This window comes from Quercus suber, unplaced genomic scaffold (genome assembly GCF_002906115.3).
Source record: "Quercus suber isolate HL8 unplaced genomic scaffold, Cork oak 2.0 scaffold_3B, whole genome shotgun sequence".
In the NCBI taxonomy this organism is placed as follows: Eukaryota; Viridiplantae; Streptophyta; class Magnoliopsida; order Fagales; family Fagaceae; genus Quercus; species Quercus suber.
The window spans coordinates 262,969-273,850 of NW_027071805.1; the positions used below are offsets into that span (position 1 = coordinate 262,969).

At 33.1% G+C, this 10,882-nt stretch overlaps 1 protein-coding gene across 1 annotated transcript; it reads left to right on the forward strand.

Moving 5' to 3' along the window:
* The first annotated feature begins 2,809 nt into the window (after positions 1-2,809).
* Positions 2,810-8,932, forward strand: LOC112010003 (ultraviolet-B receptor UVR8). The gene is given in 8 exon segments (XM_024042361.2): positions 2,810-3,170; positions 3,409-4,086; positions 4,614-4,823; positions 5,322-5,379; positions 5,382-5,431; positions 7,171-7,539; positions 7,670-7,777; positions 7,995-8,932. Coding segments are annotated over 7 exon segments (1,476 nt in total). The 5' UTR covers positions 2,810-3,170; positions 3,409-3,747; the 3' UTR covers positions 8,337-8,932.
* Positions 8,933-10,882: the final 1,950 nt, after the last annotated feature.

Sequence of the window (10,882 nt, forward strand, 5' to 3'; positions counted from 1 at the left end):
TCTTAAATAGTAATATATATATATATATATATATACTAAATATAAGTTCAATTGATGTTTATTTATTGTTATTATTTTTGAAGGCAGATAGTAAGGATGGGGAGGTAGAGTTCCAATTACAAACATGAGATACACAAATATGTCATTAACAATTTATACACACACACACATATATGATTTAAATTTTAATTAGATTTAGACTCTTTGCTTTTTACACCCAATAATTCTTTTGCCACAAAAATTAAAAAATTAGATGGACATGTGACGCAAAATTGGACACTTATTGAAATCCAATTTAGAATCCAATTGGATTTGGACTTTTCGATTTTTACACTCATTAATTCCCTTGGCACAAAAATTAGAAATTAGATGAAACACGTGGGGTAAAATTAAGAATCCAATTAAAATCTAATTGGATTTTTCTTAGTTTTGACTTTTAATATATATAAAACACACACACACTAGCCTTTGAGCGCATGCTCAGAGGCTCTTCTAGTTAAAAAAAAAAAATATATATATATATATATATGTAGGGTTGGTTTTTGTGGCCCAACCCAAAGACAATTAATTTGTAGAGTATGGTTGAAAGAGTTAATTAAGTATGGGATTGATAACAACGGATACCGCTTTCAAACACAAGCTGACATTAATTTGTACGCAAACTTTGATAATCCGAAGAGCTACACTATTAGTTTAGCTGATGAACCAAATCCTAGGGTTACAACCAAGTTTCTCTCCCTGCCCCCTTTGTTAGGGGCTTCCTTTCTTTATATAGTACTCTTGTCCTCATCTCCATCGTCACGTGTTCCCCATCCATGAGTTTGCTATAGTACATGTCACGTCAGACATCTTCTTTTAGTTTTGTGTGAGTGGCGGTAGGTTAGGATGCACTGTTCAGGGGTCTTCTCCACATAAATGCGGCCAGAAAGCTGTTGCAGTGCATTAAATACGGTGGTGGCACTTTCCCCTTAGATATTTCTCCATCCTTATCGTTCCATGGCATGTCAGAGCTTATCTCGATAGGTGGAGTCCTCGGAAGGTCATTCTGGCCTTTCACACATTCAATTGATCTATGATATCGCGTAGAGGATTACAACCTCTTGGACAGGAGATGTCCTCTTCGGACTGTGATAATTCTTCATCTTGAGGGTCCCACTTCCAGCCGGCCCTACCTTCTTCATCTTCCTCTTCTCGGACGCAAAATAGCCCTCCTATGGCCTTCGGCCCATTACGTTGGGCCGAGCCCTTTTCCCCCCACAATATATATATATATATATATATATATATTTTGCAATAATGGTAGATGTGTTTTTTTTTATTTTATTTTATTAGTATAGCAGATGTGTTTTTACAAAAAAAGTGTGTTTGTTTTAATTTTATTTTATTTATAAATGATAAAGTAATTTGAAAACATCTAGGAAAGTGGTCCTATTCTTAGGCAATATTTTAGTGAGAGTTAAAGATGTATCTACTTATCAAAAAAAAAAAAGTGTATATATCTATTTAGTTTAGTTTTATTTATTTATTATTTATAACTATTTTTTTTGTTGATATTTTGTTTTGTTTTTGGATAAATGTAGGGTTTTTTTTTTTAATAGGAAAAAAAAAAAAACACATCTAAAAAAAAAAACAATGTTGTTGGGTTGTTTAACTGTTTTTCTATTTTAAAATGTATCTACTTATCTAAACAAAAAAAAAAGTGCAATATCAATTTAGTTTTTTTTTTTTTTTATAACTATTTAGTATTTTTTGGGGATAAATGTGGGGTGTTTAAAAAAAAAAAAAATAACGTATTAGAAACGTAGGTTTTTTTTAATAGGAAAATAAATCAGAAACGTGGATTGTTCAACTTATTTTTCTATTTAAAAATAAACAAACTTATAGTTACTTTGAAAAAGTTAGTTAGTGGAATAATGTTCTTATTTTGTAGGCAATGTTTTAGTGCAAGTTAGACATGTATTTTTACCAGACTATCATTTAGTTTTGTCTATACTTAAACTTAGGAGTATATGAGTATTTTGGAAAAAAAAAAAAAAATCAAGTCCAAACATGAGAAGCCCCTTAAATATTAGTATAGATATATATATTAAATATAAGTTCAATTGATGTTTATTTTATTATTATTATTTTTGAAGGCAGACAGTAAGGATGGGGAGGTAGAGTTCCAATTACAAACATGAGATACACAAATATATCATTAACAATTTAACACTAGATTATCACTTATATAAATACATTTGGAATTAAACAAGGGAAATGTTTAACAATTTCTAATAATTGTCCCAAGAAGAAAACATGATAGATTTTAAAAAAAAAAAAAACAATTTTTTCTTCTTGGAATGATCACATTCCGTTCTGGTAACTATAACGAGGACCCAACATAATATCTTTGTAGAAGTCAATTAGCTTAATTTGTAAAACTTATTATTGTACACAAAATATTTGTGATTGAAACGTGCTTGACAAGACAGAGTGAAAATATATGAAAAGTCATGTGATCCAAAATTTTAATAAGCCAAAAAAATTAATCCCAAGAAAAAAAAAAAATTTTGTCATGTTGCAGCACGTGTTCCTCAAGGATGGCGAGTTTCACATCGACATACTCGCAGAACCACATCCAATAATCCTCAGTCGGAGAGAAAATGTTAGCCTCTGACGCAAAAAACCCGTCAATTTGCTGACATGGCACCATTACAGACTTCCACGTAGGACCAAATTCAGACACAAACAAACGGAACAAACATTAAAAAAATATAAAAAATTCGTGGAATCCACGAAGGAACAGACCAGAGAGCTAAAGCTAAAGCCAAATCCAAAAGTAGTTGGAGAAGAAAGAACCCATGAAATTCCACGCACGGAGATTCCTCTTTCTCTGCCTTTAAAACCCAAATTATATTCCTTTAGAAATAAAAAGGAAAAAAAAAAAAGTCACAGAGCTCAGAGAGAGAGAGAAAGCATGACAGAGAGGAAATGGAGCTATAAATAAAGAGAGCTCAAAGTCCTTACTTTAGTGGAAACTTAATAACTTTCTCACCCAATTGCTTATTTTTCCACTTTTGTATTTATTTGTTTATGTTTTTTTTACTCAATTCTACTAATTCCCTGTTTAATTTATTGAAAATAAAGTCAGGGATCGGCACCGAAAAGCTTCTCTGGTTTCACTATTCTTGGTAAGATTTCGGCCAATCTTATGCTTTTCTTTAAGCTAGTATATCATTACATTCATTCCACATTCTGATCTCCAATACCCACATTCTCTTTCACCTACTACTATCACAAAGTAACATTTTTTCTTTAATCTCTTTGATTAATACCCAAATTCTCTATCATTAGCTATTAATCTAATTTGTTTGATATTGTTGTTGTAATTCTATGTAATTTGATGGGCTTATTGTGCTGAATTTGCAGGTGAAACCTTTTGCATTTCTTGGATAATCCGGGGTTTGGATTTTTTGACCCATCTGATGATTTATTTCCAAACACAAACATTGTATAAACCACCTGTGACTGTGAATTTTTCATCTAGGCCTCCTTCATCCTACTCAATTTCCTATATTTTTCTTCCCTCTGATGTTTTCTTTACATGCTGCTTTAATTGCCTTAGATTTCGCCTCAAAATTTGATATTTCCCGTCTGTGAAGTTGCTTGCTTTGTTTGAATTCAACTTTGAGAGGGAGTGATTGAGGGAAACTAGCAAGAAATTGGGTTTCTAATTTTGGGATTGAAAGAAGTGGCCTTTTTAGTAAAATGGGGGATCGGTTTAGGTCTGTTTCGATTGAGGATTTGCCATCTCATTTGATTTTGGAGATTTTGACCTCTGGCCGGCTTGGTGCCGTTGATCTTGCTTGTTTGGAGTTCACTTCTAGGACTTTTGGTGGCAGTCATGGGTTGTATCCTCATAAGTTCCGGTCGTTGGTGGACTTTGCGGCATTTCAGCTGTGTGTGTCGAATACAATGTTTGCTTGGATGTGTAGAAATGCTCAGGGAGAGTTGTTTGATCGGTGCAATGGGAACTGGAAGCGGGTTTTGAGGTTTTTGCAGTCGGTGGAGCAATCATCAGAGATGGTCGAGACCTCAGCAGGCAATGTACTATTTCTTTTATATTTGCTGTTGCTTTTATTTGAATGAACTCCATCTGCATTTTGGAGGTGGGAATTAAGAATAAATGAGCAAGTTTGCTTATTTGTAAAATATTATGAGTTGAAAATGAGTACTTCATTAATTAATTGTATGTGTAGTAATAATATTTGAGTTATATCGGAATTTGTGTAGAGGTTACATAAGCTTACCAATTGAATTTTTGGTTGATATGGATCCTCAAAATTTTTGGAAAGAGGATAATGTTTAGTTTTAGGTTCACTGAGGTGCTTCACTTTAGGGTACTTCTTGTGTACAGCCTCATGGTTTCACCCAACCCACCCCCCCTCCCCCCCAGTATGAAATTAGAACCTAACAGCATTTCAGTTGTTAAGCAGAAGATCACGAGAGAATTGTCTGTACATTTAACAAAAAAAAAAAAAAAATTAATTTGATTATGATGTTATCATTTATGCGCCTCCTTTCTTTGTGAGAGTTGTATCTAGCTGTAATTTACTATTACTTTCTATGAGCAGATGCAGATTACCACTGGAAGGTATCACACGTTGCTGATCAGCAATTCATCAGTGTACACTTGTGGTTCCAGCTTGTGTGGTGTTCTTGGTCATGGTCCTGAAACAACACAATGTGTAGCATTTACCCGGGTTGATTTCCCATCTTTGGCTCATGTTGTGCAAGTTTCGGCTTCCCAAAATCATGCTGCCTTTGTCATGCAGTCCGGAGAGGTTGGTACTCCCTACTCTATCTGTTAAATTTATTAAGGATGAACTGCTAGGTACTAGTATGCTCAAGGTAGTTTAGATTAGGCAGTATATCTACCAATAAGCTTTAGCTCAAATGGTACTTTTACCCCAAAAGAGTAGGGCGGGGTTTAGGTTGATTCATGAGCCACGAGATACATTCAAGATTATTGTACTCGGCAAGAACTATTGAGATATATATGTTTGGTGATGAGGAATGTCTTGGTGCAGCATTGTCCAAGCAACAGATTAGGCTCTAAGCCATTTTCTAGCCATTTTCTGTGTTGCTTAGATGCCTAAACCGTGATGCATATGCTATGTCATTCCTATAGATTTTAGTGCATGCTATACCTGTTTTGGTGGCAAGTTTTCAAATATATTTTGCATAGCTCTGTGTAGCACTGGGATACACAGTTTAAACATCTGTTTGATTTGGATGAAGTGGCTGCTGGAATCATGTTATATTGCCCATTATTTATGCAGGTTTTCACATGTGGAGATAATTCATCATTTTGTTGTGGCCACAGAGATACAAGTCGCCCATTTTTAGGCCTAGGCTTGTTGATGCATTGAAGGGAGTTCCTTGCAAGCAGGTACCTGGATACACCATTCTTTTATTGCAAAAAATAAATTTTGTAGAGAATTTAGTTAATTGAGTTCCAGATTTAATGGATGTAATTTTTTTTAGATGATGGTTGATATAGATTGGTGTGCAAATGTGTGTTAACTTACACATTATTGTAGATAATCCCCTCCCCCTCTTTCTCTCTTAGCTCTTTGATCTCAATCATTGTGTGCTACATTGAACGGTATATACTAAGCTTGTTTGAGCTGGCTGGTTTTGGTGTCTTTCTAAGGTCTAAGAATACGTTTGTCTATTCATTGTGAAGTGTTAAGAAGGGATTTATGGATCTACTAGAAGGTGTCATTTTTTTTCTCTTGTCTTAGGCATTACTGTGGTTTCTCATTCATCCCACCCCCCCCCCCCCTTTTTTTCTACTTTCCCCTTGTAATGGATAGGATTTTATTTGTTTGGTCAGTTGAAGACTTGATTTTGCCCAATTATTGTTTATTTTCTTCCTTCAATATCGTGTACTATATGATAAGTCCTAAAATTGTGATAGCAACAAGTGACTGCACTTTATTAAATACGTTGTTGAATTAAATAATTCCCCTATAGTTCGGGGTGGTTAACTTAATTTTAAAATCATGATTTTTGAATGATTATTATTAACACCCTCAATAATTTACTATTAAATAAAAGTATTAGAAATTCTCATTAGTTATAACTAAAACATATCTTAACCCAACCCCCCCCCCCCCCCAAAAAAAAAAAAAATTCATGTGAAAAATGATAGAGCCCCTGATACAATATATGAGAATTGTGAAATTATAATAATAATGGGTCTTTACCTTTGCATTTTATTTTTTTTTACTTTTTGTATTTTATTTTTTCAAGAGCCTTGTAGTGTTTCCAACTAGCACCACGTAGTGTTTCCAACGGAGACGTCCAAGGTTCAAATCCCCCCTAACTATTGAATTAATCATAATAATGTCATTTAACATTCACAAGTAAATTAATATTATAAGCTCATGTCCAAACCGTATCATTCATATATTATATTGTGTCCTGCAGATGCTGATTGCACCACATGGACTCCCTTTTCTTTTATTTTCTTTTTTGGTCATATGGTGTATAATTACTACATTAAAATATATTAAAGTAATTGATGTAGGTGTTTGAAATGAAACTCTATTGCCAAAGTTTCAAAAGGTTTTAAAAATATTACTGTAATTTAATTCTACTATCAAGAGTTTCTGGAAATTAACACAAAGTTTCATTATTTATTTTATTCATTTTAATTATCTACTATAATTTTTTTTGTTTTAATAATAAAAAATGGGTCTTATATGTCATGTTTGTACTATGTGGTTCAATGTAAGTATTACAAGTTGTACAACACGATCTCACCATGTGACTTGTTATAAATGTGTTAAAATTATTAACATTGTTTGTTCTAATTAAAAAGCTATACCAAATTTTCAAGAAATTCAGAATATTAATTCTTATTAAATATGAAATATTTCATAAAAATTAAAGGAGCTTCATTATTAATTTTAGTAATAATATTATAGTTTTAGTTTTAATAAAGATTTGGTCTTACATGATGTACTTTTTGCTATATTACTTAAGGATTTTTTTCTTCAATTCTTATTATTCGATTTCAATTATATTATTAAAATATTTTTTAATTTACATATAATTTTCTACTAATCTGTGAGATGCATGGTACTAGTATATTTAACATTAATGAGTTAGGACCTGTTTAAGGTTGCTGCAGGGCTCAATTTCACTGTGTTCCTCACAAGACAAGGACAGGTTTATACATGTGGGTCCAACACACATGGGCAGCTTGGTCATTGTGATACCCTAGACAGACCAACTCCCAAAATTGTTGAAGTGCTTGAGGGAGTTGGTTCTGTAGTTCAGATTGCTGCAGGTCCAAGTTATGTGTTAGCTGTAACTGACAGCGGGGCAGTCTACTCGTTTGGTTCAGGTTCTAATTTCTGTCTTGGCCATGGAGAGCAGCATGATGAGTTCCAACCACGTGCAATCCAGACTTTCCGGATAAAGTTTATTCATGTGGTTCGTGTCTTTGCTGGTGATGAGCATGCCGTTGCACTTGACTCCAGTGGACTTGTTAGTTTCTAAATTCAAAATCGTTATTATTCTTACTATGGCCAAGAGCTTGTCTTTTCTGATTGAATGTGCCTGGTTTTTGTTTACTCAAGTTCTTACAAGTTCCAACTTTCTGCTATGACGGTTGCAGGTATATACTTGGGGCAAAGGCTACTGTGGTGCACTAGGCCATGGAGATGAGGCTGATAAAACTACTCCAGCACTCCTGAACTGCCTTAAGAGCCATCTTGCTGTGCAGGTTTGATTCGTCCATATATTTTTGTCATTTGTAATGAAATTCATTATTATGTATACCAAGTAAATTGCTATTGTGCAACATCTTTTTTGTTACAAAAGATATAGTAGATTATTAACAAGGAAATGGAACCTTTGGTGTTGCAAAACTTTCGAAAGCACCACCTCCTCTACTCCTTTCTTGTGACTGAGATTGCTGATTCCTACCTATGATCCTGTAGGTATGTGCAAGAAAGAGGAAAACCTTTGTTCTAGTAGATGATGGATCGGTTTATGGCTTTGGGTGGATGGGGTTTGGTAGCCTTGGGTTCCCAGAGCGGGGAGTATCTGATAAAGTCATGAGGCCCGGAATCCTTGAATGCTTAAGAGGTCACCATGTATCTCAAATTAGTACTGGGTTGTACCACACAGTTGTTGTTACTAACCGTGGAAAAATCTTTGGGTTTGGAGACAATGAAAGAGCACAGCTTGGGCATGACACCTTGAGAACAAGCCTTGAACCTACTGAAATTTTCATTCAAGAAATGACAGATGATACAAATGCTGTTGCAGATAGTAAATGACATTCAAGGAGCTATCATCTGCTTTGTGCTGGCTATTTAATATAACTTTGTATAAGTAGTGAACACCACAAGAGTTTTTTTTTTTTTTTTTTTGGGTCATTCTTGTTGAATTGCATTACAAAAAAAAAGGAAAAAAAAAAAAAAGGAATTGTTAATGTACTTCGAATTATTGTTGTATTTAAGAATAATTTTGTAGCATTTAAAACTTCTTTCTTCTAGTAATTATTTGTTGAGATATTAAATTGCAGAGAGAGCGAAAAAGCTCTGCATATTTCCTTTTATAGGCAAAATGTGAACTTGGGCCCTTTGGAAGGGATCAGAAGAGATTTCAACTCTTAAGAAGTACTTTAGTAAGCAGTAACCAAAACTCTCCTACGAGAAAATCTGTCGTTTGGGTTTGCCTTGGGCTTCAAAATTGTAATTTCAATTATAGGTGAGAAGACGAGGATGATATTTTTTTTGATAGAAGTAATTGGTGTTCAATTTTTAATAATTGCTCTTTTATCATTATGAGCAACCTCATCAGCTAATGCAAAATCTTGCAGTGTTAGTAACTGTGTATATATGCATAGTTACTTTAACTCATGCATTTAATATTTTATTATTTTTTTGGTAGTGTTGGGTATGTGAGAGAGAGGGGTACTAAGTGAGGAAATAATAAAAAATTGTAAAAGAATGAATATTTTATTGAATAAATGTGTAGAATAGATAGACTGATGCAATTGTTTTGTAAAAATGTGTGTAAAATATAAAAAATAGTTTTTTTTTTTCATACAAAATAGAAAAAAGTTTGCATGAGCTAATGCAGTTGCTCTTTAGAGCATTCGCATTAGTCCATCTAAATGTTTTCGATTTTACATAGCCATTTTGCAAAAACATCCTCCTATGCACTATATTTTCTTTAAATAATAATTTTTTATTCACTTTTTATTATTATTTCACCTACCAACACACTCTCTCTTCCTTTTTTGGACATTAAAGAGTGTCAAGAGAAGAGAGAGATAAAGAGTGTCTGAAAAGGGTGAAAAAGGAGAGAGAAAAAAAATTAAAATAATAAAATAGAAAACTACAGTAATCATGTATATTTACACAGTTATTGTAGCAATAATGTATATATATTGTGTTATAAATGGAGTGATGTGAGTAGTTTTTAAGAAAAAAAAATGTAAAACTGACCACTTTTTTTTTTGGGGCACTGATTGGTGCAAGTGCTCTAATAATTGCTCTTTTATCATTTGATTAAGATATCAAGTGACAGGGGATTTAAACTCAAGTTTCTTATTCAACAACGAAATATATTTAATTAAAATTATCGATGTTATTGGACATTCATTGAAGCATCTTTATCCACCTAACCAAGCAATGGAGTGCAAGCATATATATATATATATATATATATGTGCTTGCACTCCATTTACAAGCAATGGAGTGCAAGCATATATATATATATATATATATGTGCTTGCACTCCATTTGGACTCACAAATTAAATAATAATAATTAAACTCTTCATTAGGACTCATATTTCACGGAGGTAAATTAAATAATAATAATTAATAAAAAGCACTTTTTTTTTTCCTTTCCATGTTCTATTATTAAATGGCTAAACACTTTTATATTGTTGTTATTATTATGTTGTTGTGCAGTGCCTTTTGTTATGCTACTGAATTAGATCTTCCCTTGTTTCATAATTTGGCTCTCTTAAACTTTGATGTTGGTGGTTGTTTGTGGCATGTGCTCCCACACTTGCTTCATCGGGCTCCTAATCTTGCAGTACTTGTCTTTGAGAAGGTATGCTATGCTCAAATGATGAAATGTCTTTTTTTTTTTCCTCAAATAATCCTGAATTAATCTAAATAACTACTTTATCTTCTGTTATTAGGAATCAGCTGAATTTTACGTTTGCGATTAGGAAGATACTTCCATCATAGAAAGGATGTCCTATGAGGACGTTCCTATTTGTATATCATCGCACCTCAAGACATTTCATTTTATTGGATTTAAGAGGGTTAACTTATGAGCTGGAATTTGTTGGACATATCCTTAAGACGACAAGATTTTTAAAGACAATGACAGTCTCTTCTGCTGATATAGATTTAGAGGAGAAGTTTCGTGTTCTCAAGGAGTTATTGATATTACCAAGGGAATCCAGGACTTGTCAAATTGCATTTAACTGAAGTAGATTTCGTTATGATTTCTCTCTTAGTTACTAAAGCACTGTATTTGGTTCATTTGAATCAAAACAGGTAAAAGTAGGGAAGATAAATCCGACAAGTCTGATTTACTGTGCTTTTAAGTAGTGATGTTCCCTTGTTCTTTTAATTCATACCCAAGTCTTAGAAAATGTTGTTAACCTTTTTCTATTTTAGTAGCAACAATATGACAGAGCTGCTGATTTTAAAATCAAAATATATTGTGAGTAAATTATTGTGGCAGCTTTTCCTGGATGTCTTCATGTTTATTTTCTCTACACTCTCTTTTGATTTTTTTAAGTGTGTATTTTTGGATATCATAGAGAACCTTTCTATAGAAGAGTCTTTTGTACT